Source organism: Gorilla gorilla, chromosome 20 (genome assembly GCF_029281585.2).
Source record: "Gorilla gorilla gorilla isolate KB3781 chromosome 20, NHGRI_mGorGor1-v2.1_pri, whole genome shotgun sequence".
NCBI classification, from domain to species: Eukaryota; Metazoa; Chordata; class Mammalia; order Primates; family Hominidae; genus Gorilla; species Gorilla gorilla.
In genome coordinates this window covers 17,431,279-17,458,939 of record NC_073244.2, presented here as the reverse complement: position 1 = coordinate 17,458,939, position 27,661 = coordinate 17,431,279, and the positions used below count along the sequence as shown (strand labels likewise).

At 49.3% G+C, this 27,661-nt stretch overlaps 1 protein-coding gene across 6 annotated transcripts; it reads left to right on the top strand.

Annotated features, from left to right (window-relative positions):
• The first annotated feature begins 1,194 nt into the window (after positions 1-1,194).
• On the top strand, positions 1,195-27,661 carry RGL3 (ral guanine nucleotide dissociation stimulator like 3). 6 transcript variants are annotated; one of them, XR_008674142.2, is made up of 20 exons: positions 1,195-1,274; positions 1,736-1,849; positions 3,435-3,658; positions 3,827-3,880; positions 4,343-4,554; positions 14,841-14,983; positions 15,071-15,286; positions 16,270-16,373; positions 16,465-16,549; positions 18,987-19,043; positions 19,152-19,238; positions 19,446-19,478; positions 19,564-19,685; positions 21,391-21,486; positions 21,580-21,648; positions 21,719-21,833; positions 24,103-24,255; positions 24,342-24,456; positions 26,628-27,111; positions 27,197-27,280. XR_008674142.2 is itself a non-coding variant. In XM_055371718.1 (19 exons), the coding sequence occupies exons 1-19, from the start codon at positions 1,242-1,244 to the stop codon at positions 27,313-27,315; spliced, it is 2,109 nt and encodes a 702-aa protein (XP_055227693.1). In that variant the 5' UTR covers positions 1,195-1,241; the 3' UTR covers positions 27,316-27,661. The 6 variants fall into 6 exon arrangements, 5 of the variants coding, with proteins under 5 accessions (XP_055227693.1, XP_055227692.1, XP_030863459.2 ...); XM_055371718.1 differs by lacking the exon at positions 26,628-27,111 and having other exon boundaries at positions 14,883-14,983; positions 27,197-27,661; XM_055371717.1 differs by lacking the exon at positions 26,628-27,111 and having other exon boundaries at positions 19,591-19,685; positions 27,197-27,661.

The window sequence follows — 27,661 nt, the reverse complement described above, 5'->3', positions numbered from 1 at the left end:
CAGACTGCCTCCTCCAACCTGGGTCATGATGATTCCCATCAGCTAGTGACGCAGATGGAGCTTAAAAATGGGAGATGGCCCGATGTAGTGGTTTTATGCCTGTAATCCCAGTATTTTGGGAGGCTGAGTTGGGAGGATCACTTGAGTCCAGGAGCTCCAGGCTGCAGTGAGCTATGATCGTGCTACTGCACTCCAGCCTGGGCCACGGAGCCAGACCCTGTCTCAATAAATAAAATAAGGGCGGGGTGCAGTGGCCCATTCATACCTATATTCCCAGCACTTTGGGAGGCTGAGCTGGGTGTGTCGCTTGAGCCCAGGGGTTCCAGACTAGCCTGGGCAACATGGTGAAAACCAGTTTTTACCAAAAAAAAAAAAAAAAAAAAAGCTGAGCATGGTGACATATGCCTGTAGTCCCAGCTACTTGGGAGACTGAGGCAGGAGAATGGATTGAACCCAGGAGGCGGAGATTGCAGTGAGCCAAGATCAAGCCACTGCACTGCAGCCTTGACAACAGGAGTGAGACCCTGTCTCTAAAAAATAATAAGGCTGGGCGCTGTGGTTCATGCCTGTAATCCCAGCATTTTGGGAGGCTGAGATGGGCGAATCTCTTGAGGCCAGGAGTTTGAGACCAGCCTGGCAAGCATGGCAAAACCCCGCCTCTACAAAAAATACAAAAATTAGCTGAGCATGGTGGCGGCACCTGTAATCCTAGCTACTTGGGAGGCTAAGGCACGAGAATCCTTTGAATCTGGGAGGCGGAGGTTGCAGTGAGTTAAGATCAAGCCACTGTACTCCAGCATGGGTGACAGAACGAGACTCCATCTCAAAATAATAGCAATAATAATAAAAAGTGGAAGATGCCCCCACACTTGATCAAGCTAGCCCCTTCCGCTGGAGGACAGAGGACTCTGGTCTGGGGACACACACATGCCCCCACACAGGAGCTCCCCCACATCTGGGGATACAAAAAAGACCCCTTGGGGACAGATATGTCCTTTCTTCTGGGGACAGATTGATAGGCACCCAGCGGAAGAGCCAGGACGTCTCCTGGGCTGGCGCTGGGTCCGGCTGGAGGCACCCAGAGGCTGGGTCCGGCCTGCCCTGCCCCGCCCCGCCCCAGCAGCTCGGCCGCTCCGCCCCTCTGGCCTCAGCGCCCGGCCACTGCCCGCTGCCCGCCACCCGCCACCCGCCGGCCCTTCCGCCTCACTCAGCGGCGCCACTGAGAGGGAGGGGCGCCGGCCATGGAGCGCACAGCAGGCAAAGAGCTGGCCCTGGTAAGGGGACAAGGGATCCCCGGACCCCGCATCCCTGGTGACCCGCAGGTCCAGAAACTCCAAGCGCCCGCCCGTCGGACGCTATCTGCTCCCAATCTGAACTTGCCCTGGAGTCCCCTCCTGGGGACTCGCGGCCCCTGACCCAGTGAAGCGACTGGTTCCTCTTAGGGATGGGGGCGCGAGTCTCTGAGCGCAGTCGGCAGAAAGAGCTAGAGACAGGTTATATTAGGCTGGGCCCTGGGACATCCCCAAATGCCACCCCGTGTCCTCAGGACCTGGGAGGAGGGGACCCGCAGCGAGGAGGGGACTAGCCTGGGACCCCAGCCCGAGTCTCGCAGCTTCTGGCCGGGAAGGGGCGTGGGGATGCAGCAGGAGGACTCGGCCCGAGTCCAAGCGGCCAAGGAGGCTGAGGCCCCAGGACCTGTGCCCCTTTGGTGCCCTGAGTCCGCCTGTGCGTCCAGGCACCGCTGCAGGACTGGGGTGAAGAGACCGAGGACGGCGCGGTGTACAGTGTCTCCCTGCGGCGGCAACGCAGTCAGCGCAGGAGCCCGGCGGAGGGCCCCGGGGGCAGCCAGGTGAGGAGGGGGTTTGGTGGGTGGCGCGGGGCCGGAAGCGACCAGTTGAGGGCGGAGCTGGAGAGCCGAGCACAGGCCGCCAGGTGCAGTGGGCGGAAGGAAGGGAGGGGCTCGGAGGCGACCAGATGAGGCGACCAGGTAGAAAGGGGACTGGGGGCGGCCAGGTAAGTGGGGGGAGATCCAGGGAATGGGGTGGGGCCAGGGGATGGCCGCGCAGTTCCCGAGAGGAGCCTAGGGACAACTTGGTAAGGACAGAACTGGACGGCAGAGTTGGGAAAGGCAGGTTTAGAGGGCCGGGGCTGGAAGGTGGAATGGGGTTGGTTTAGAAGTGGCTAGGTGAGGGCGGGTGGGGCAGCCAGTGAAGCGCGACAGGAGGGCTGAGGGAAGCCCTGGGTGGAAAAGAGTGTGTGTGTGGGGGTGGGGGGGAGGGGACGGGAGAGGGAGTAGGGGACAGGGCATGGGAGAGGGAGGGTTTCCAGGGCAAGTTGCAGGAGCTATTTGTGGATGGGGAGGAATAATAACTTCAAGCGGGCAGGGAGTGGGGCACACACCTATAATCCCTGCGCTTCGAGAGACCAAGGCAGAAGGCCAGGAATTGGAAACCAGCCTGGACAACACAGCAAGATTCTCTCTAATAAAAATAAAAATTAAAAAACTAGCTGTGCGTGGTGATGCCCAGCAGTGGTCCCAGCTACTCAGGAGGCTGGGGCAGGGGGACCGCTTGAGTCTAGGACTTGGAGGCTGCAGTGAGCACTGCACCCCAGCCTGGGCAACAAAACAAGACCTGTTTCTAAAAAAAACAAACCAAAACAATAACTCCAAGAAGCCGGGAGTCAGAGGAATCACATGAAAGAATGGTGCTACAGGCGGGGCGAGGTGGCTCACGCCTGTAATCCCAGCACTTTGGGAGGCCGAGGCAAGTGGATCATCAGGTCAGGAGTTCAAGACCAACCTGGCCAAGACGGTGAAACACTGTCTCTACTAAAAATACGAAAAAACTAGCTGGGCTTGGTGGCGGGCGCCTGTAATCCCAGATACTTGGGAGGCTGAGGCAGAGAATTGCTTGAACCCAGGGGGCGGAGGTTGCAGTGAGCCAAGATCACGCCACTGAACTCCAGCCTAGGTGACAGAGTGAGATTCTGTCTCAAAAAAAAAAAAAAAAAAAAAAAAATAGTGGTGCTAGGGGCTGGGCACGGTGGTTCACGCCTGTAATCCTAGCCCTTTGGGAGACTTTGGGAGGCCAAGGGGGGCAGATTACTTGAGGTCAGGAGTTCGAGACCAGTCTGACCAACATGGTGAAACCCTATCTCTACAAAAATACAAAAATTAGCTGGGCTTGGTGGTGTGCGCCTGTAGTTTCAGCTACTTGGAGGCTGAGGAAGGAGGATTGCTTGAACCCAGGAGGCAGAAGTTGAAGTGACCCAAGATCGTGCCACTGCACTCCAGCCTGGGCAACAGAGTGAGACTCTGTCTCAAAAAAAAAAAAAAAAAAAAGAGTGGTGCTAGTGATGAATGTGTGTGATTAGAGAAGGGGTGCTGCGAGGACCACTCCTGCTCTCTCATGGCCACCTCTCCCCTCCTGCAGGCCCCCAGCCCCATTGCCAATACCTTCCTCCACTATCGAACCAGCAAGGTGAGGGTGCTGAGGGCAGCACGCCTGGAGCGGCTGGTGGGAGAGTTGGTGTCTGGAGACCGTGAGCAGGACCCCAGCTTCATGCCCGCCTTCCTGGCCACCTACCGGACCTTTGTACCCACTGCCCGCCTGCTGGGCTTTCTGCTGCCACCAGTGCCGCCGCCCCCACCTACCGGGTCAGTAGCGAACCAGAACCTCCATATTCCCCACCCTAGAACCCCAGTTGGGCACCCCCCTCCACCTCCTCAGGTGTGGAACCTGGAAACACCTCCCAGAGCCAGAGCCCTCTTCCTAAGCCCCCTCTAGGTTCCCCCTTCTTCACCTGCTGGGGGGCCTCTTCCCAGGGTAGAGATCAAGAAGACAGCGGTACAAGATCTGAGCTTCAACAAGAACCTGAGGTAGGTCCTTCATCCAGATAGGGGAGGGCGGGGAGGGAAATCCCAGAGGTCAAAGGTTAGCAGTCGGCCTGGGGTTTTGAAAATTGCAGGTTGGGTAATAAGAGACTGCGAGTCAGGTGGGGCGTGGTGGCTCATGCCTGTAATCCCAACACTTTGGGAGGCAGAGGCAGGTGGATCACTGGAGGTCAGGAGTTAGAGACCATCCTGGCCAACATGGCGAAACCCTGTCTCTACTAAAAATACAACAACAACAAAAAAAGGTAGCTGGGTGTGGTGGCGCATGCCTGTAGTCCCAGCTACTCGGGAGGCTGAGGTTGCAGTGAGTCAAGATCAGGCCATTGCACTGCAGCCTTGGTGACACAGTAAGACTCTATGTCAAAAAAAAAAAAAAAAAGGTACCAGGAGTCATATTCTATGTCCCCCACTCTGGACCCAGCTCTGAGACCCTGCCTCTCTGGCCAGGGCTGTGGTGTCAGTGCTGGGCTCCTGGCTGCAGGACCACCCTCAGGATTTCCGAGACCCCCCTGCCCACTCGGACCTGGGCAGTGTCCGAACCTTTCTGGGCTGGGCGGCCCCAGGGAGTGCTGAGGCTCAAAAAGCAGAGAAGCTTCTGGAAGATTTTTTGGAGGAGGCTGAGCGAGAGCAGGAAGAGGAGCCGCCTCAGGTGTGGACAGGTGAGGGGTTTTCAGATCCAGTCGTGTTCTGAGAAGGCCTTTCCTGTCTGCTTCTTCCCACACAGGCTTTCTCTCCCCTCTCAGAGCTACAAAACTTAAGCAAGATTTTTAACTCTAAGTCTCAATTTCTTCATCTTTACAATGGGGATAATAATTCTTTGTCAGCCAGGCGTGGTGGCTCACGCCTGTATCCCAGCAGTTTGGGAGGCCAAGGATGGTGTATCACCTGAGGTCAGGAGTTTGAGACCAGTCTGACAAACATGGAGAAACCCCATCCCTACTAAAAATACAAAATTAGCCGGGCGTGGTGGCGCATGTCTATAATCCCAGCTATTCAGGAGGCTGAGGCAGGAGAATCGTTTGAACCTGGGAGGCGGAGGTTGCGGTGAGTCGAGATCGTGCCATTGCACTCTCGCCTGGACAACCAGAGCGAAACTCCATCTAAAAAAAAAAACAAATTCTTTGTCTGAAGTATTAGCATGTGTCTAATACTTTTCCCTCCTTGGTGCCGTTGGGTCAGGATGCTCTGTGTTTCTAGCTACAAACCATTGCCTTGATACTTGTCTTTATTTTCTTTTTTTTGAGTCAGGGTCTTGCTCTGTTGCTCAGGCTGGAGTGCAGTGTCTCCATCATGGCTCACTGCAGGCTCAACATCCTGGGCTCAGGTGATCCTCCCGCCTGGGTCTCCAAAAGTGCTGGCATTACAGGCGCGAGCCACTATACCTAGCCTGTAAAATTTTTCTTATTTTTGAATTTCTTTTTTAATTTAATTTAATTTAATTTTATTTTTTTATCTTTTTTTTTTTTTAGACAGAGTCTCACACTGTTACCCAGGCTGGAGTGCAGTGGCACGATCTTGGCTCACTGCAACCTCCACCTCCTGGGCTCAAGCTATTCTCCTGTCTCAGCCTCCTGAGTAGCTGGGACCACAGGCGCATGTTGCCACGCCCGGCTAATTTTTTTGTAAAGGTGAGGTTGTGCCATGTTGCCCAGGCTGGTCTCAAACTCCTGAACTCAAGTGATCTGCCTGCCTTGGCCTCCCAAAATGCTGGGATTACAGCCATAAGCCATTATGCATGCGCAGCCTCCTTACTTGATTATTGGCTTTTGCTCATCTCATAGGCTGTGAGTGCATGAGAGGAGGACCTGTTGTTCTTGCTCCCAGCTCTGTCCCCAGGGGCAGGAACAACACAGATTAGTTTGCTGAATAATTGCATCCTGCTTAGGAAGTATCATCTTTCACCCATCTGTATTTGATCTGATCCACATCACAAAAGCATCTCTATCCCTAATCCCCATTGCTTAATCTCCAGATTATAGTGGCCACATTCCTGTCCAATTTACAAAGTAGCAGCCACTTCTCTATCCCTGGTGACAAAGTCTCAGTTATTTATATATATATAAAGGTATATATATATATATAGGTATATATATAGGTATATATATGTATATATAAAGGTATATATATGTATATATATAGAAAGGTATATATATGTATATATCTATAAAGGTATATATATGTATATATCTATAAAGGTATATATATGTATATATCTATAAAGGTATATATATGTATATATCTATAAAGGTATATATATATGTATATCTATAAAGGTATATATATATGTATATCTATAAAGGTATATATATGTATATATCTATAAAGGTATATATATATGTATATATATATAAAGGTATATATATATGTATATATATATAAAGGTATATATATATGTATATATATATAAAGGTATATATATATGTATATATATATAAAGGTATATATATATGTATATATATATAAAGGTATATATATATGTGTATATATATAAAGGTATATATATGTGTATATATATAAAGGTATATATATATGTATATATATATAAAGGTATATATATATGTATATATATATATAAAGGTATATATATGTATATATATATATAAAGGTATATATATATATATATAAAGGTATATATATATATATAAAGGTATATATATATGTATATATATAAAGGTATATATATATGTATATATATATAAAGGTATATATATATGTATATAAAGGTATATATATGTATATATATATAAAGGTATATATATGTATATATATATAAAGGTATATATATATGTATATATATAAAGGTATATATATGTATATATATATAAAGGTATATATATGTATATATATATAAAGGTATATATATATGTATATATATAAAGGTATATATATATGTATATATATATAAAGGTATATATATATGTATATATATATAAAGGTATATATATATGTATATATATATAAAGGTATATATATGTGTATATATATAAAGGTATATATATGTGTATATATATAAAGGTATATATATGTGTATATATATAAAGGTATATATATATGTGTATATATATAAAGGTATATATATATGTGTATATATATAAAGGTATATATATATGTGTATATATATAAAGGTATATATATAAAGGTATATATATAAAGGTATATATATATAAAGGTATATATATAAAGGTATATATATATAAAGGTATATATATATAAAGGTATATATATATAAAGGTATATATATATAAAGGTATATATATATAAAGGTATATATATAAACGTACATATATGGTATATATATAAAGGTATATATATAAAGGTATATATATATAAAGGTATATATAAAGGTATATATATAAAGGTATATATATATAAGGTATATATATATAAAGGTATATATATATAAGGTATATATATATAAAGGTATATATATATAAAGGTATATATATAAAAGTATATATATATAAAGGTATATATATATAAAGGTATATATACATAAAGGTATATACACAAAGGTATATATACATAAAGGTATATATATACACAAAGGTATATATACATAAAGGTATATATATACACAAAGGTATATATACATAAAGGTATATATATAAAGGTATATATATACACAAAGGTATATATATAAAGGTATATATACACAAAGGTATATATATATAAAGGTATATATACACAAAGGTATATATATATAAAGGTATATATATATAAAGGTATATATATATAAAGGTATATATATAAAGGTATATATAAAGGTATATATATAAAGGTATATATAAAGGTATATATATAAAGGTGTATATATATAAAGGTATATATATAAAGGTATATATATATAAAGGTATATATATAAAGGTATATATATAAGGTATATATATAAGGTATATATATATAAAGGTATACATATAAAGGTATATATATAAAGGTATATATATATAAAGGTATATATATAAAGGTATATATATATAAAGGTATATATATATATCTGATTTCTCCAGCTGATTCCAAGTCATTAGAGTCATTAGAGCTCCATAGTCCACTGTGGTAGCCACTAGCCCCTGTCGCTGTTTAAATTAATTAAAATTGGCTGGGCGCGGTGGCTCACGCCTATAATCCCAGCACTTTGGGAGGCCGAGGGGGGCGGATCCCAAGGTTAGGAGATCGAGACCATCCTGGCTAACATGGTGAAACCCCGTCTCTACTAAAAATACAAAAAAAAATTAGCCGGGCATGGTGGCGAGCGCCTGTGGTCCCAACTACTCGGGAGGCTGAAGCAGGAGAATGGCGTGAACCTGGGAGGCGGAGCTTGCAGTGAGCTGAGATCAAGCCACTGAACTCCAGCCTGGGTGACAGAGCGAGACTCTGCCTTAAAAAAAACCCAAAAAACAAAATAATAATAATAATAATAAATTAATTAATTAAAATTAAATAAAATTCAGGCCTTTTCTTTTTAGAGATGGGGTCTTGCCATGTTGCCCAGGCTGGTCTCGAACTTCTGGGCTTAAGCAATCCTCCAGCATCAACCTCTCAGAGTGCTGGGATTGTAAGTGTGAGCCACTGTGCCTGACCCTGCCTTTTTTTTTTTTTTTTTTTTTTTTTTTGAGACGGAGCCTCGCTCTGTCACCCAGGCTGGAGTGCAGTGGTGCCATCTCGGCACACTGCAACCTCCTCCTCCCAGGTTCAAAAGATTCTCCTGCCTCAGCCTCCCAAGTAGCTGGGATTATAGGCACCTGCCACCACACCCAGCTAATTTTGTATTTTTATTAGAGACAGCGTTTCACTATGTTGGTCAGTCTGGTCTCGAACTCCTGACCTCAGGTGATCCACCCACCTTGGTCTCCCAAAGTGCTAGGATTACAGGCGTGAGCTACCATGCCTGGCCTGCTTTTTTTTTTTTTTTTTCTTTTTCAAAATCCAGTCAAGCAAAGGCAAAAATTCAGGTCTTCAATCCCACTACCCACATTTTGAGTGCTCAGCCACCACACTGGACATAGCAGATAGATAATTTTTCCACCATTGCAGAGAATTCTATGGAAAGTGCTGCCCTAGTTTCTTTGAGGTCAGAGGAGAAAATTAACATTTGTTTAAGACCTTCTATGTGCTAGGCCCTGGGACACACTTTATTTCATTTTATTTTATTTTATTTATTTTTATTTTTATTTTATTTTGAGACAGAGTCTCGCTCTGTTGCCTAGGCTGGAGTGCAATGGCGCGATCTTGGCTTACTGCAACCTCCACCTCCTGGTTTCAAGTGATTCTCCTGCCTCAGCCTCCTGAGTAGCTGGTACTACAGGCGCCCGCCACCACGCTCGGCTAATTTTTTGTAGTTTTAGTAGAGACGGGGTTTCACCGTGCTAGCCAGGGTGGTCTCGATCTCCTGACCTCATGATCCGCTTGCCTCGGTCTCCCAAAGTGCTGGGATTACAGGCGTGAGCCACCGCACCTGACTATGAATTTTATTTTTAGATACAGGGTCTTGCTCTGTTGCCCAGGCCGGACTCGAACTCCTGGGCTCAAGTGAGCCTCCTACCTCAGCCTCCTGAGTAGCTAAGACTACACTTGCACCATGTAGTTTAGAAGAAAGTAGATGACCACCACGCTCATCTATTTTATTTTAACAACTTTATTTTGGGTTCACTTTTTGCTATGGAAAATTTCAGACATATACAAAAGTAGAGAGAATAGTATGAAGAACATTCAGACATCCATCACCTATCATCAACGATGATCAATTTCACAAAAAAATATTTTCAGGATGATTTTAAAACAAATCCCGGGCTTATGTCAATTCATACATAAATGTTTTGGGTACACATGTCTGACAACAGGCTTATTTTTATTTTATTTTATTTTTTTTGAGACGGAGTTTCGCTCTTGTTGCCCAGGCTGGAGTGCAATGGCAGGATATCAGCTCACCTCAACCTCTGCCTCCTGGGTTCAAGTGATTCTCCTGCCTCAGCCTCCCGAGTAGCTGGGATTACAGGCGTGCACCACCACACCCGGCTAATTTTCTATTTTTAGTATAGAGGGGGGGTTTCTCCATGTTTGTCAGGCTGGTCTCGAACTCCTGACCTCAGGTGATCCGCCCACCTTGGCCTCCCAAAGTGTTGGTATTACAGGCGTGAGCCATGGCGCCCGGCCCTTTTATTTTTATTTTTTAATAACCTTCATGTTCATACTTAAAAAAAAATCAGAAATATTTGATATAAAAAAAAATCCAATCCAGGCCAGATGCAGAGGCTCCTGCTGGCAATCCCAGCATTTTGGGAGGCCAAGGCAGGTGGATGGCTTGAGCCCAGGAGATTGAGACTAACCTGGGCAACATGTTGAAACTTTGTGTCTACAAATAATTAGCTGGGCATGGTGGTGACTGCCTATAGTCCCAGCTGCTTGGGAGGCTGAGGCAAGAGGATCATTTTAGCCTGGGATGGTCAAGGCTGCAGTGAGCCATGATTATGCCACTGTACTCCAGCCTAGGTGACAGAGCGAGACCCTGCCTCAAAAACAGAAAAAATACCCAGTCTATATTCAAATATTCAAATCCCCTGTTTGTGCCTGAACCTTTTTTTGGACACTGGGTTTTCCTATTTTGCCTGGGCTGGGCTTGAACTCCTGACCCTCCCACCTCAGCCTCCTGAGTAGCTGGGACCACAGGTGCCCACCATGGCACCCAGCCCTAAATTTTCTTTTGACAGTTGTTTCTGGCCAGGTGTTGTGGCACATGCCTATAGTCCCAGCTACTTAGGATGCTGAGGTGGGAGGATCTCTTGACTCCGGGAAATCAAGGCTGCCGTGAGCTGTGAGCATGCCCCTGCACTCCAGGTGATAGAGCTGGGGGAAGGAGGAATAGTTGTTTCTTCAAATTGAAATCCAAAGATCTACTCAAGGTATTTGATTGTTTGCTTCTCTTTTTTTTTTTTTTTTTTTTTTTTTTTTTTTTTTTTTTGAGACGGAGTCTCACTCTGTTGTCCAGGCTGGAGGGTAGTGGTGTGATCTTGGCTCACTGCAACCTCCACCTCCTGGGTTCAAGCGATTCTCCTGGCTCAGCCTCCTGAGTAGCTGAGTTTACAGGTGCCCACCACCACGCCCAGCTAATTTTTGTATTTTTAGTAGTGAGGGGGTTTCACCATGTTGGCCAGGCTGGTCTTGAACTCCTAACCTCTAGTGATCTGCCCACATCGGCCTCCCAAAGTGTCGGGATTACAGACATGAGTCACCACGCCCTACCAGTCGTTTGTTCCTAAGTCTCTTTTATTCTGTAACAGATCCCCCTTGCCTCTTGTTTGAAGCCATTAGAGGGCAAAAAAAATGGGTCATTTTTCCTGAGGTATGTCTCACATTCTTTTGGACTTACCTCATGGTTTCATGCAGCATGTTTCTCTATCCCCATAATTGCTGTAAGATTTAAAGGTTTGATTAGATGTAGGGCATTTTTTTTCCAGTGCCCACTTTTTTTTGGGGTGGGGGGAGGAGAGACAGCTTCTTGCTCTGTCACCCAGGCTGGAGTGCTATGGCATGATCACAGCTCACTGCAGCCTTGACCTCCTGGGCTCAAGAGATCCTCCCTCCTAAGCCTCTTGAGTAGGTGGGACAGCAGGTGTGCGTCAGGATGCGCAACTTCAAAAACATTTTTTTTGTAGACATGGGGTCTCACTACGCTGCCCAGGCTGGTCTCAAACTCCTGGTCTCAAGCAATCCTCCTACCTCAACCTCCAAAAGTGCTGGGATTATAGGTGTGCCCAGCCCAGTACCCACTTCTAAAAACTAATATTTTGCAATGCCACCTGTCCTAATTCAAGATGAAAGAGGTAATTACACAGATTTACAAAGATTATTTTTAAATAATAGTATTGGGGCAGGGTGCTATGGCTCATGCCTGTAATCCCAGCACGTTGGGAAGCCGAGGCAGGAGGATCACCTGAGGTCAGGAGTTCGAGACCAGTCCGGCCAACATGGTGAAATCCCATCTCTGCTAAAAAAAAATAAAAAAATAAAATAAAATAAAAATAAATAAAATATATATATATGTAAATTAGCTGGCTGGGCATAGTGGCACCTCCTGTAGTCCCAGTTACTCAGGAGGCTGAGGCAGGAGAATTGCTTGAACCCTGGAGGCAGAGGTTGCAGTGAGCCAAGATCGAGCCACTGCACTCCAGCCTGGGCGACAGAGCAAGACTCCGTCACAAAATAAATAAATAAAATAAAATAATAGTATGATGCCATAACTAGTACAAAGGAGAAGGAAAGTGAGAGTAACTTACACAGCAACAAACCATGTTTTCAATGGGTAATGCTTGGGTATGCCCCACTAGGACACATGATGAGGTTGTCCCGTGTCTTTGCCTGTGCTAGCGTCACAGTTGAGTGTCACGGTGCTGTTGTACTGACAGCAACAAGCACCAACTAATGCACGGGAGGGCACTGGTGAGGCAAAGACAGCAGCATAGTTTCTGGGGACATCATTTTCCAAACTTGTGAACAACATTTGCAATTTGCAAACAAAACAAAGCCCAGACTTTCGTGGTCCTTGCATTCTTGGAGCCAAAAAAATTTGTGTTTATGAACAAAATAGTCAGGTTCTAGGTGCATATTATTGCAAACATGTTTTTCTTTTCTTTTTGTTTTTGTTTGTTTGTTTTTGTTTTGTTTTTTGAGACGGAGTCTCGCTCTGTCGCCCAGGCTGGAGTGCAGTGGCATGATCTTGGATCACTGCAAGCTCCGCCTCGCCGGTTCACGCCATTCTCCTGCCTCAGCCTCCTGGGTAGCTGGGACTACAGGCGTCCGCCACCACGCCTGGCTAATTTTTTCTATTTTTTAGTAGAGACGGGGTTTCACCATGTTAGCCAGGATGGTCTCGATCTCCTGACCTCGTGATCCACCTGCCTCAGCCTCCCAAAGTGCTGGGATTACAGGCGTGAGCCACTGCCCCCGGCCTTCTTTTCTTTTCTTTTTTTTTTTTTTTTTTTTGAGACAAAGTCTCTGTCACCCAGGCTGGAGTGCGGTGCCGTGGTCCTGGCTCACTGCAACCTCCACCTTCTAGGTTGAGGTGATTCTCTAGCCTTAGCCTCCCGAGCTAGGATTACAGGCACTTGCCACCATGCTCAGCTGATTTTTGTATTTTTAGTAGAGACAGGGTTTCGCCATGTTGGCCCGACTGGTCTCGAACTCTTGACCTCAAGTGATTTGCCTGCCTCGGCCTCCCAAAGTGCTGGGATTACATGTGTGAGCCACTGTGCCAGGCCCCTTCTTCCTTTCTTAAAGACAAGTCAAGTGCAGTAGTGAGAAGGGGGGAAAGAGTAGAACAAGGAGTTGGATCTGTGACTGTGAACAATCAATTGAGATAAGTCACTACCTTGGGACCAGCCACAAACAGGTTTTTCAAAGACACAAATGTCTGGAGATACATTTGGAGGCTGGAGGGCACAATTCAGGATCCCAGCTTCCAAAGTTTCCCCTACGGGGTGCCACCATCAAAATCCACTAAAGTAAAATTATTCATATTTGTTCAGCACTTTATAGCAGTCTGGTAGCATGATCTTAAACAAAAACAAAAACGAAATCCACAGCCAGGCGCACTGGCTCACACCTGCAATCCCAAAACTTTGGGAAGCCAAGAGGGAGGATCGCTTGAGCTCAGGTGTTTGAGACCAGCCTGGCAACATAATGAGACCCTGTCTCTACAAAAAATAAAAAATTAGCTGGGCATGATGGTGTGTGCCTATAGTCCCAGCAACTCAGGAGGCTGAGGCAGGAGGATCACTGGAGCCCAAAAGGTTAAGGCTGCAGTGAACTGTGATCACACCACTGTACTCCAGCCTGGGTGACCAAGGGAGAGCCTGTTTCAAAAAGAAGGCACAGCTTACCCCTGCAATCCCAGCACTTTGGGAAGTCGAGGCAGGCAGATCACTTGAGGTCAGGAGTTCAAGACCAGCCTGGCCAACATGGTGAAACCCTGTCTCTACAAAAATACAAAAGTTAGCTGGGCGTGGTGGCTCGTGCCTGTAATCCCAGCTACTTGGGAGACTGAGGCAGGAGAATTGGTTGAAACCTGGAGGCGGAGGTTGCAGTGAGCCAAGATCACGCCATTGCATTCCAGCCTGGGCGACAGAGTCAGACTCCGTCTTAAAAAAAAAAAAAAGGCACAGAGAGGTTAAAATACATGCTCTACACAGCAAGCTAGTGGACAAGTTTGCATCTGAGTTTGAGACTTTCTGACAATAGCCTTCCCTGAACTAGGAAGTCGTATCACCTCTTTCCAAAAAAAAGAGGTCAGATTAATCTTATCCTAATACATGTTCAAAATCATAAAGCTCTATTTTCTTCTCTGGCCTTTGAGTACCCGGCTTCAAACCCCTGCCCTGCCATTTACCAAAGGTGTTACAAATTGTTCTTTGCCTCCCTTTCCTTAAATAATAGTATCTCCCTCACTGGACTGGTGTGGTGAGTTACTGAGTAAATCCACACTAGCTGCTTAGTGAACATTACTGTTGCTGTTACATCCTTAAAAACATCCAGGGCCAGGCGCGGTGGCTCACACCTGTAATCCCAGCACTTTGGGAGGCCGAGGCGGGCAGATCAGTTGAGGTCAGGAGTTTGAGACCAGCCTGGCCAACATGGTGAAAGCCCGTCTCTATTAAAAATACAAAAATTAGCCGGGCATGGTGGCATATGCCTGTAATCCCAGCTACTCAGAAGGCTGAGGCAGGAGAATCACTTGAACCCAGGAGGCGGAGGTTGTGGTCAGCTGAGATTGCGCCATTGTACTCCAGCTTGGGCAACAGAGTAAGACTGTCTCAAAAAAAAAAAAAAATTTAAGAGAGCTCTCCGTTTTACAAATGAGGAAAGTGAGCCTCAGAGAGGGACAGGGACTCACCCAAGGTCACACAGCCAGTCTTGGATTCAAACTTGAGAGTTTGTAACCCTTTCTAATGATCAGGACCTCCCAGAGTTGCCCAAACTTCTGACCTACACTCTTCAGAGGCCTGCGCGGAGGAAGAGGAAGGGCTCATGCCTCAAGGTCCCCAGCTCCTGGACTTCAGCGTGGACGAGGTGGCCGAGCAGCTGACCCTCATGGACTTGGTGAGGATCCCGGACAGGGTAGGGATGAGCCACAGTGAGGGGACAGGTTCTGCTAAGCACCAATCCCACACCCCTCCCCTGGCCCAGGAGCTCTTCTCCAAGGTGAGGCCCTACGAGTGCTTGGGCTCCGTGTGGTCGCAGAGGGACCGGCCGGGGGCTGCAGGCGCCTCCCCCACTGTGCGCGCCACCGTGGCCCAGTTCAACACAGTGACCGGCTGTGTGCTGGGTTCCGTGCTCGGAGCACCGGGCTTGGCCGCCCCGCAGAGGGCGCAGCGGCTGGAGAAGTGGATCCGCATCGCCCAGGTGTGTTGCGGGCGCGGAGAGGGGATGCGGGGGCGGGCCCTGGGGCAAGGGGAAAAAAATGAGGGCTCCGGAGAGAGATAGGGGCGAGTCTAGGCGAGGGAGGGAACGGGGTGGAAAGTTGATACCTAGGGTGAGACTTGGGTTCAGGGAGGAGGGTCTGGGTCCTGCGGAGAGGCTGCGGGCACGACTAGGTCCCAAGGGAGCTGGGAGAAGTAGGGAGCCCGGACCGGAGAAGTCAAGGTCGGAGGTAGGGGCTGGAGGGGCAGCTGGGGAGGGGCTGGAGCCCGAGGGAGGAGGGAGGAAGGGAATCCTAGGGAATAAGTGGGAGTCTTGGTAGCTTGTCGGATGTGAGACAAGACCCAGGGGTCCGACCTGGCGTCACGGGATCAGGCTGGGCGCAGTGACTCACGCCTGTAATCCCAGCACTTTGGGGAGAGGGAGGATCGCTTGAGCCCTTGAGTTCGAGACCAGCCTAGGCAACATAGTGAGACCAATGTTTCTAAAAAAAAAAAAAAATTAAAAAAATTAAAAATTAGACTTACAAAAAAAATTAGCCGGGTGTGGTGGTGTGCCCCTGTAATCCCAGCTACTTGGGAGGCTGAGGCAGGATAATCGCTTGAACCTGGGAGGCGGAGGTTGCAATGACTCGAGATCGGGCCACTGCATTCCAGCCTGGGGGATAAAGCGAGACTCTGTCTAAATAATTAATAATAATAATAATAATAATAATAATAATAAGCCATGCATGATGGCGCGCACCTGTAGTCCCAGCTACTGAGGCAGGAGGCTGAGGCACGTGGATCGCTTAAGCCCAGGAATTCCAGGCAGCAAGTGAGCTATGATCGAGCCACTGCACTCCAGCCTGGGCCACAGACCCTAGCTCTCTTAAAAAAAAAAAAAAAAAAAAAAAAAAAAGATGAAGAAGTTTCAGGATGAAAGGTGGATAATGCCTGGGTCTGACCTGCGTCCCCACCGCCTGGCAGCGCTGCCGAGAACTGCGGAACTTCTCCTCCTTGCGCGCCATCCTGTCCGCCCTGCAATCTAACCCCATCTACCGGCTCAAGCGCAGCTGGGGGGCCGTGAGCCGGTGAGCTGGGGCGGGACCTCTTCCCCACCCCATCCCAGGTCTGACCCTCCCAAGCCACTGACCCCTGACCACCCTTCTCCTGTCCTTCCAGAGAACCGCTATCTACTTTCAGGAAACTTTCGCAGATTTTCTCCGATGAGAACAACCACCTCAGCAGCAGAGAGATTCTTTTCCAGGTAGAGATGGATGCAGACTCCAGGGATTTTAGGCCCGGGAAGTCGGGGGAGGGACTTGGGGCCAGGCAGGGGTAATCTCCCTGCTGTAGTCAGGACACTCTGTCCTTCCCTACCGCTCAGCAATGACCTTATCCTTGTCTCTGGCGGGTTGCACGTTTTTCTTTCCTCTACTTCCTGCGTTATAGTTGACTGTCAGTGACTGCCCTATTTATTCACTCAGCAAAACACAAGAAGTCACAAAGAAAAGGTTACTTAAGGCCAGAGTCATAGCACAGGGTGGGAACAAAGAAAAAATGTTCTGAGGACTTTACCTTGATAAGCAAAACTAAAAAATGTGTGTCAAAAGTCTGGCTTATTTATAGGCAAGATTTAGATTCTCATTGCAATCAGGTGCTGGTTTTTAGAGTGAATCTAGAATAGATCCCTGGGACTGGAACATTCTCCACCCCTCCAAGTTTGCATGCAACTTGCTCACTCACCTCCTTCTGGTCTCTGATCAAATGTCCCTGCCTCTGAGAGGCCTTCCCAGCCTCCATCATCCCCAAAACCACACATCTGGTTTTTTGTTGTTGTTGTTGTCGTCATCATTTGTTTTTTTGTTTCTTTGTTTGTTTGTATTGAGACAGAGTCTCGCTCTGTCACCCAGACTGGAGTGCAGTGGCACGATCTTGGCTCACTGCAACCTTCACCTCCCAGGATCAAGCAATTCTCTCTGCCTCAGCCTCCCAAGTAGCTGGGATTACAGGCACCCACCACGACGCTTGGCTAATTTTTGTATTTGGTAGAGACGGGGTTTTGCCGTGTTGGCCAGGCTGGTCTCGAATCCCTGACCTGAGGTGATCCACCCTGCCTTGGCTTCCCAAAGTGCTGGGATTACAGGCGTGAGCCATCACTCCCAGCCAAATTTCACCTGGCTAACAGAGTGAAACCCTGTTTTCCTGCCCAGCACCTAGAACAGCACGTGAGCTGGGCTCAGTGGCTCACGCCTATAATCCCAGCACTTTGGGAGGCCAAGGTGAGAGGATCACTTGAGCCCAGGAGTTCAAGACCAACCTGGGCAACATGGTAAAACCCCATCTCTGCAAAAAATACAACAATTAGCTGGGCGTTTGTGGTGCATGTCTGTAGTCCCAGCTATTCAGGAGGCTGAGGAGGGAGGATCGCTTGAACTTGGGCGGTCAAGCCTTCAGTGAGCCAAGATCAGCCCACTGCACTCCAGCCTGAGTGACAAAGTGAGACTCCATCTCAAAATAAAATAAAATAAAAAGTAAATAAACAACAGCAAATTCAGGATACCCAGGAGATCCCTGGCAGGCCTGTGCCATCCAGCTGCGGACAAGGATTCTCTCCTTGTTAAGGCCAGCCCTGGGGGCCACCACCCCCACAAGCCCCACCTCTCATGGGGCCTGCTCCCTGCTGTTTATCTCCTCCCTACCCTCATCCAAGGTGGTCTGGCTTCTAGAGTGGGCCTTAACCCCTGGCTTCTTCTTTTTTTTTTTTTTTTGAGATGGAGTTTTGGTCTTGTTGCCCAAGCTGGAGTGCAATGGTGCGATCTTGGCTCGCTGCAACCTCCGCCTCCCGGGTTCAAGCGATTCTTCTGCCTCAGCCTCCCGAGTAGCTGGGATTACAGAAACATGCTACCATGCCCAGCTAGTTTTTTATATTTTTAGTAGAAACAGGGTTTCACTCTGTTAGCCAGGCTGGTCTCAAACTCCTTACCTCGTGTGATCCACCAGCCTCGGCCTCCCAAAGTGCTGGGATTACAGGCGTGAGCCACCATGTCCAGCCCTTTTTTAAAAAAAATTTTTTTGGCCGGGCACGGTGGCTCACGCCTGTAATCCCAGCACTTTGGGAGGCCCAGGCGGGCGGATCACGAGGTCAGGAGATCGAGACCATCCTGGTTAACACAGTGAAACCCTGTCTCTACTAAAAATACAAAAAATTAGCCAGGCGAGGTGGCGGGCGCTTGTAGTCCCAGCTACTTGAGAGGCTGAGGCAGGAGAATGGCGTGAACCCCGGGGGGCGGAGCCTGCAGTGAGCCGAGACGCACCACTGCACTCCAGCCTGGGTGACAGAGCGACCCTCCCTCTAGAGTGCAGCCTCTGCTTCTCAGGTTCAAGCTATCCTTCTGCCTCAGCCTCCCAAGTAGCTGGGACTACAGGTGTGAGCCACCATACCCAGCTAATTTTTGTATTTTTAGTAGAGACAGGGTTTCACCATATTGGCCAGGGTGGTCTGGAACTCCTGACCTCACATGATCTGCTCGCCTTGGCCTCCCAAAGTGCTGGGATTACAGGCGTGAGCCATCGCGCCTGGCCTACCACTGGCTTTTGATTACTCAAAGCACGAAGGGTATATACGATGGGTCTGCAGGCATTGTCCCTGAGGAATTGTCCAAGGAGATCCCAGACCTGGCTCAGTTTTTCTCTTCCCTCAGGAGGAGGCCACTGAGGGATCCCAAGAAGAGGACAACACCCCAGGCAGCCTGCCCCCAGTGAGTGATTACAGTTTGGGATGGGGACAAGTGTGACCTTCAGGGAGGGGTGTGGATGGTGATGGGGTCAGTAATGGCCCCAAGTGACTGGAGCTTTGGGGGCTGCAGAAACCACCCCCAGGCCCTGTCCCCTACCTTGGCACCTTCCTTACGGACCTGGTTATGCTGGACACAGCCCTGCCGGATGTGTTGGAGGTCTGACCCCTGACCCTTGACCCCTGACCCCAGCTCCACTTGCCCCCAGCACAATGGGCCTCCCAATATCCACCCTCGATCCTACCTGTACTCCTGACACCACCCCACACTCCCTTACTACAGTGGGGCTCATGACATCCCAGCCCCTGACCTTGACCCTTGACCCTTGACCCTGGGTGCTGCAATTCAGGCACACTTTGCCCCCAGGGGGATCTCATTAACTTTGAGAAGAGGAGGAAGGTGAGTGGAGGCTACAGTGGGTGTGGGGGTGGTGCCTGAGGGTGGGGGTGGGGCAGGGGTAGGGTCTCAGAGGCTCGTCCTCCAGGAGTGGGAAATCCTGGCCCGCATCCAGCAGCTGCAGAGGCGCTGTCAGAGCTACACCCTGAGCCCCCACCCGCCTATCCTGGCTGCCCTGCATGCCCAGCACCAGCTCACCGAGGAGCAGAGGTGACCACCCTGTAGCCTGTCCCAGCCCCACCCCAGCTGAGCCTGGGTCACGAACTGGATTCCACCCACTCCATACACACCTCCAGCTCCTCCCAAGACCCCCTCTTGAGCCCTGATCCCCCACTACAACCTGTGACCTTGCAGTATCTCCAGTCGAATCAAATAGACTGGGCCTGGTAGTTTACTCGTGTAATCCCAGCACTTGGGAGGCCAAGGTGGGTGGATCACTTGAGCCCAGGATTTCGAGACCAGCCTGGGCAACATGGCGAAACCCCATCGCTACAAAAAAATACAAAAATTAGCTGAACGTGGCTGGGCACGGTGGCTCACGCCTGTAATCCCAGCACTTTGGGAGGCCGAGGCGGGTGGATCACATGAGGTAAGGAGTTTGAGACCAGCCTGGATAACAGAGTGAAACCCCGTCTCTACTAAAAATACAAAAAAAAAATTAGCCAGGTGTGGTGGCGGGCGCCTGTAGTCCCAGCTACTTGGGAGGCTGAGGCAGGAGAATGGCGTGAACCCGGGAGGCAGAGCTTGCAGTGAGCCTAGATGGTGCCACTGCACTCCAGCCTGGGCAACAGAGCGAGACTCCGTCTCAAAAAAAAAAAAAAAAAAAAAATTAGCTGAATGTGGTGTTGAGTGCCGTTGGTCCCAACTACTTTGGAGGCTGAGGTGCGAGGATCGCTGGAGCCTGGGAGGCAGAGGTTGGAGTGAGCCAAAATCACGCCACTGCAGTTCCAGTCTAGGTGACAGAGTGAGACCCTGTCTCAAAAAAAAAAAAAAATAGTCGCAATTGACCTCTGACCTCAATTTCGACCCCATCTGATTTTCTGACCTCCACTTTAGCATTCAGCTGGCCATTCAACTCAACTGTCCCATCTGTTGACTTCCCCATCTTTGGTCCTATCTGACCCATGACCTTATTCATGACCCCTCATCTGACTCTCTGACCCCAACCCTTGACCCTCAGTTCTGAGTAACTGACTCCAACTTTTATGTTTATTTGACTGTCCAGCTTGACTATGACAACTGTGTCCTTTCTTTCTATGTAACTGTGACCCTAAGCATTGACCCCAGTGGTGACCTGACCCCAGTCTGACCCTGACTTTATTTTATTTATTTATTTATTTATTTATTTATTTATTTATGAGACAGAGTCTGGCTCTGTTTCCCAGGCTGGAGTGCAGTGGAGTGATCTCGGCTCACCGTAGCCCCCGCCTCCCAGGTTCAAGCAATTCTCCTGCCTCAGCCTCCCAGGTAGCCGTGATTACAGGCGCGAGCTACCACACCTGGCTAATTTTTTTTGTATTTTTAGTAGAGACGGGGTTTCACTATATTGGCCAGGCTGGTTTCGAACTCTTGACCCGAAGCAATCCTCTCGCCTCAGCCTCCCAAAGTGCTAGGATTACAGGCGTGAGCCACTGCACCCAGTCCTGACCCTGGCTTTAATCTTGACCCAATTTGATTCCTTCGTGCCACCCTGTGAATCTCTTTGTGACCTCCTGACCAGCCATCCTGTCCCATCTCTGATAAGACCTTGATGCTCAATGACCCTCATTTACCACCCTGACCCTGGCATGTGGGTTGCCACCTCTGGCTGCTCCCCCTTACACCCCAAACCCACCTCCCAACTGATTCCAACTCTTATCTCTCCATCCCCTGTATTTCCTGCCCCCACCACCTCATCCACATATTGACCCCTCAGCTACCGGCTCTCCTGGGTCATTGAGCCACCAGCTGCCTCCTGCCCCAGCTCCCCACGCATCCGACGGCGGATCAGCCTCACCAAGCGTCTCAGTGCGTGAGTCTCGGGGTGTGTGTAGGGGCGGGGATGTGGGCAGATATCAGCAAGGGCTGCTCCTGCCTTAGCCTCATCCCCTGTCCCCATCCTTAGGAAGCTTTCCCGAGAGAAAAGCTCATCACCTAGTGGGAGTCCTGGGGACCCCTCATCCCCCACCTCCAGGTGAGCATTCTGCTTAGTGACGGGACTGGGGATCATGGGATCAGGAGTCAGCACAGCCACCCCACCTCAGCCTCTGCATCTCCCCCAGTGTGTCCCCAGGGTCACCCCCGTCAAGTCCTAGAAGCAGAGATGCTCCTGCTGGCAGTCCCCCAGCCTCTCCAGGGCCCCAGGGCCCCAGCACCAAGGTACCAAGACGGCTTGTGTGTGCATGCGGGCCTGCGGGCACCCAGGCTCTGTGTGTGTGCACGTGTGTGTGCATGCACATGTGTACACACAGGATTGTGGGGCCAGGAGTGTATACAGGAGGCACACTGAGCACCCGGGGTATCCATCCAGGGGATTGCGTGCATCTGCACGGCCCTGTTTGGGTGATCACTCATAAATCCGACTCGTGCTCAGATCTGGACCTGTGTAACTGCTTGCCCATGGGTCATCTAGGGTGCAATCACATCACACCCCTTTTTATTTGAAACAGGGTCTTCTTGCTCTGTCACCCAGGCTGAAGTGCAGTGGTGCAAGCTCAGCTCCCTGCAACTTCCACCCCTCCCCCAGCCTCAAGCAATCCTTCCACCTCAGCCTCCCAAGTAGCTAGGACCTACAGGTGTGCACCACCATGCCCTGCTATTTTTTTTATTTAGTAGAGATGAGGTCTTGCCATGTTGCCCAGGTGGGTTTCGAACTCCTGAGCTCAAACAATGCACTCACCATGGCCTCCCAAAGTGCTGGGATTACAGGTGTGAGCCACCGCACCCAGCCTACACTTTTTTGAGGACATGTATGTCCCTAAGAATCTGCATACCATGGCAGACATGGTGGCTATTGCCTGTGATCCCGGCACTTTGGGAAGCCAAAGTGGGAGGATTGCTTGAGGCCAGGAGTTCAAGACCAGCCTGGGAAACATAGTGAGACCCTATTTCTATTAAAAGTCAAAAAAATTAGCTGGGTGTAGTCCCAGCTACTCAGCAGGCTGAGGTGGAAGGATCGCTTGAGTTTGAGGCTGCAGTGAGCTACGATCATGCCACAGCACTCTAGCCTGCATGATAGAGCTAGATCCTGTTTATGAAGAAAAAGAGACTGGGCGTGGTGGCTCACGCCTGTAATCCCAACACTTTGGGAGGCCGAGGTGGGCAGATCACGAGGTCAAGAGATCGAGACCATCCTGGCCAACATGGTGAAACCCTGTCTCTACTGAAAATACAAAAATTAGCTGGGTATGGTCGCGCACACCTGTAGTCCCAGCTACTTGGGAGGCTGAGGCAGGAGAATCACTTGAACCCGGGAGACGGAGGTTGCAGTGAGCTGAGATGGTGCCACTGCACTCCAGCCTGGTGACAGAGCGAGGCTCCCTCTAAAAGAAAAAAAAAAAAAAGAAAAGGAAATGAAGGAAATGAAGGCTGGGCATGGTAGCTCATGCCTGTAATCCCAGCACTTTGGGAGGCCGAGGCCGGTGGATCACTTGAGGCCAGGAATTTGAGACCAGCCTAGCCAACATGGTGAAACCCCGTCTCTACTAAAAATAAAAACATTAGCTGGGAATAGTGGCACAGGCCTGTAATCCCAGCTACTTGGGAGGGTGAGGCATGAGAATTGCTTGAACCCGGGAGGCAGAGGTTGCAGTGAGCTGAGATGGCACCACTGCATTCCAGCCTGGGTGACAGAGCAAGACTCTGTCTCAAAAAGAAAAGAAAAGAAAAAGAAAAGAATCTGTGTACCAGAAGAGGAAATGTGGGCCTGAGTATTCATGAGATCATGTGTGGGGTTGTTCATTGGCATGGGCTGTGGGTGTATAACCACTGTCAGCATATGTATGTACACAGGATTTCTTGTGTATGAGCATGGGTTGTGTGTATATGGACACTGTTCATGTCTGTTTCTATAACAGGTAACCAAAGTCTGTATATGGTAGGGTGGTGTATATGCAGGCTTGTGAATGTACTCCAGTTGCATGTCCCAGGCTCTGCATGTGTAGGGGGTAGTAGTATGTTTTCTTGAGATTTTATTTTATTTTATTATTTATTTATTTTTATTTATTTATTTATTTTTGAGATGGAGTCTTGCTCTGTCACGCAGGCTGGAGTGCAGTGGCGTGATCTTGGCTCACTGCAACCTCTGCCTCTCGAGTTCAAGTGATTCTCCTGCCTCGGCCTCCCAAGTAGCTGGGATTACAGGCATGTGCCACCAGGCCCTGCTAATTTTTGTATTTTTAGTAGAGACGGAGTTTCACCATGTTGGCCAGGCTGGTCTTGAACTCCCGACCTCAAGTGATCCGCCCACCTCGGCCTCCCAAAATGCTGAGATTACAGGCATGAGCCACTGCGCCCAGCCAATGTTTTCTTGAGATTTTAAATGTGGGGCTATTGAATACACCAGTGGTGGCTGGGGTGTTCGTGCTTTTCTAGCCCTCAGCATCTGCAGGTGGGCCAAGCTGTAGCCTCCACCCCTTACTGCCTGCAGCTGCCCCTGAGCCTGGACCTGCCCAGCCCCCGGCCCTTCGCTTTGCCTCTGGGCAGCCCTGGAATCCCCCTCCCGGCACAGCAGAACTCGGAGGCCCGTGTCATCCGCGTCAGCATCGACAATGACCACGGGAACCTGTATCGAAGCATCTTGGTGAGGGGCTGGGCTGGGGGTCTGCTGGAGGCTGCCCTGCCCTTGGGGCTGTGGCCCTCACCTCACCTCCCGCCCCTCTCTTCCAGCTGACCAGTCAGGACAAAGCCCCCAGCGTGGTCCGGCGAGCCTTGCAGAAGCACAATGTGCCCCAGCCTTGGGCCCGTGACTATCAGCTCTTTCAAGTCCTTCCTGGGGACCGGGGTGAGCAGGGATGGGTTGGAGTTCAGGATAGGAGGCAGCGGGGAGGCGAGCAGACTGACCACGCTCAAGGATGGAGCCCAAGGTTACCTGGGTTCACAGGGCTGAGGTGGTTCAGGCAGAGAGTAGGGGTAAGATAATCAGCGTGGGGGTAAGAGGACATAAAATATCTGTAACCCAACGATGTAGGGTCATGAGGTTGTCTTGGCTCAGTGTGAGAGAGAGGCACCAAAGGTCATCTTCCTAGAATTTAAAAGACAATAAGATTGTCCAGGGTCCGGCCAGGCGCAGTGGCTCATGTCTGTAATCCCAGCACTTTGGGAGGTCAAGCTGGGCGGATCACTTGAGGTCAGGAGTTTGAGACCAGGCTGACCAACGTGGTGTAACCCCGTCTCTGCGAAACATACAAAAATTAGTTGGGTGTGGTGGCACACTCCTGTTAGTCCCAGCTACTCAGGAGGCTGAGGCAGGAGAATAATTGCTTGAATCTGGGAGGCAGAGGTTGCAGTGAGCCCCGATCATACCACTGCACTTCAGCCTGGGCAGCAGAGCGAGACTCTGTTTAAAAAAAAAAAAAAAAAAAAAAAAGACTGTCCACGGACAAGTGACAGAAGGGAGTGTAGAAGGTGGTCTGACCTTCAATTTGTAGGATGGGCTGGGCATGGTGGCTCACAACTGTAATCCCAGCACTTTGGGAGGTCAAGGTGGGTGGATTGTCTGAGCTCAGGAGTTTGAGACCAGCCTGGGCAACATGAGGAGACCCCATCTACACAAAAAATAGAGAAATTGGCTGGGTGCGGTGGCTCAACGCCTGTAATCCCGGCACTTTGGGACGCCAAAGCGGGTGGATCACTTGAGGTCAGGAGTTCGAGACCAGCCTGGCCAACATGGTGAAGCCCCGTCTCTACTAAAAATACAAAAAAATTAGCTGGGCATGGTGGCACATGCCTGTAGTCTCAGCTACTCGGGAGGCTGAGGCAGAAGAATCGCTTGAACCCAGGGGGCGGAGGTTGCAGTGAGCCGAGATCGCACCACTGCACTCCAGCCTGGCAACAGAGCAAGACTCTGTCTCAAAAAAAAAAAAAAAAAAAAAAAATATATATATATATATATATATATATAGAGAGAGAGAGAGAGAGAGAGAGAGAGAGAGAGAGAGAAATTAGCTGAGCATGGTGGCATGTGCCTGTATTCCCAACTCCAACTACTGGGAAGGCTGAGGTGGGAGGATCACTTGAGCCTAGGAGGTGGAGGCTGCAGCGAGCTGAGATCACGCCACTGCACTCCAGCCTGGGTGACAGAACAAGACCCTGTCTCAATTAAAAAAAAAAAAAAGGGCCGGGCATGGTGGCTCACGCCTGTAATCCCAGCACTTTGGGAGGCTGAGGCGGGTGGATCATGAGGTCAAGAGATCGAGACCATCCTGGCCAACATGGTGAAACCTCATCTCTACTAAAAATACAAAAAATTAGCCAGGCATGGTGGCAGGCGCCTATAGTCCCAGCTACTCAGGAGGCTGAGGCAGAAGAATCACTTGAACCCAGGAGGCGAAGGTTGCAGTGAGCCAAGATTGCGCCACTGCACTCCAGCCTGGCGACAGAGTGAGACTCCGTCTCAAAAAAAAAAAAAAAAAATAGATTGTCTAGGATCGAGTGAGAGAAGGGAGTGTAGAAGTTTGTCTGATCTTAAGTTTGTAGCATCATGAGATTGTTCAGGCTCAACCTGATGGGATGGGAGACTAAAGGGCATCTGGGCTTAGATTTGTGAGGAACTAAGTTTGTTCACCACTGGGACCCTGAAGTTATCTGAACTTGGGACGGGAGAGAGCCAGATGGATAGCAGGGAAGCATGAGGTTGTCCTGTCTGACAGGGAGAAGCAAGGGATTGAGCGTATTCACGCTGAAGTACATGGCATGAGGTTGGCTGGATATTAGGAAAGGATGCTTGTGGTTGTTCAGGTGTTGAGTGTGAGGCCACAAGCTTGTGCAGGCTGGAAGTGGGAAGCTGTTCAAGTTCATGGTGACAGCAGCATGGGATTGGCTGGGAGTGGTTGTGGGGGAGGGGTGGGGTGAGCAGGAAGTTGTTTGGCAGGGGGTGGTCTAGGGTGGTCTAAGTTTGCCCAAACTTTTACTGCAGGTTGTCGGTTTTGTTTTGTTTTTTTTTTTTTTTTTGAGATGGAGTCTCGCGCTGTTGCCCAGGCTGGAGTGCAATGGCAGGATCTCGGCTCACCGCAACATCCACCTCCTGGGTTCAAGAGATTCTCCTGCCTCAGCCTTCCGAGTAGCTGGGATTACAGGCATGTGCCACCATGCCTAGCTCATTTTTTTGGTATTTTTAGTAGAGACGGGGTTTCACCATGTTGGCCAGACTGGTCTCGAATTCCTGACCTCAAGTGATCCACCCACTTCGGCCTCCCAAAGCGCTGGGATTACAGGCATGAGGCATCACGCCCGGCCAGTTTGCTCAAACTTTTACTGCAGGTTGCCTTGTCTCTAAGGTGAGGGGGAGAATATTAGGAGGTTGCCCAGGCTTATGATAAGGGAAGGCATGAGGTGGTACAAGTTTTCAAGTGAGAAGTCGTCCAGGTTCCCAATGGCAGCAGAATGAGCTTGGCTTGGCAGTAGCTGCAGAGGGACCCATGGCTGTTCAGGTTCACGGGTGAGTGGCAGGAGGCTCCCGGGTCCTCTGTGGGGGTGACACAAGGTTGTGAGGGCCTATTACCACCATCTCCACTCCTGACCAGTGCTCCTGATTCCTGACAATGCCAACGTCTTCTATGCCATGAGTCCAGTCGCCCCCGGAGACTTCATGCTGCGGCGGAAAGAGGGGACCCGGAACACTCTGTCTGTCTCCCCAAGCTGAGGCAGCTCTGTCCTCTCCACAAGACACAAGTCCCACAGGCAAGCTTGCGACTCCTCTCCTGGAAAGCTGCCATCCCCCAGTAGAGGCCACTGTGCTGTGTATCCCAGGACCACCACCCAACTGTAGCCCATTGGACCCCATCTCTTTTTCTGACTCTGTTGGTACTAGATCCATATTCCAAAGACATCAGCCCATGGGTGGCTGGTGGAGAGCTCAATCCCATAAATGTAGAAAGGGGTGGGGCATGGATACGTCAGATCCCTCCCCAGAGAAATCTTATAAATGTTGGAGACGCATCAGAAGTGACAGATGCGGATGAAAATAGTGACCAGAGTTATGAAACAGG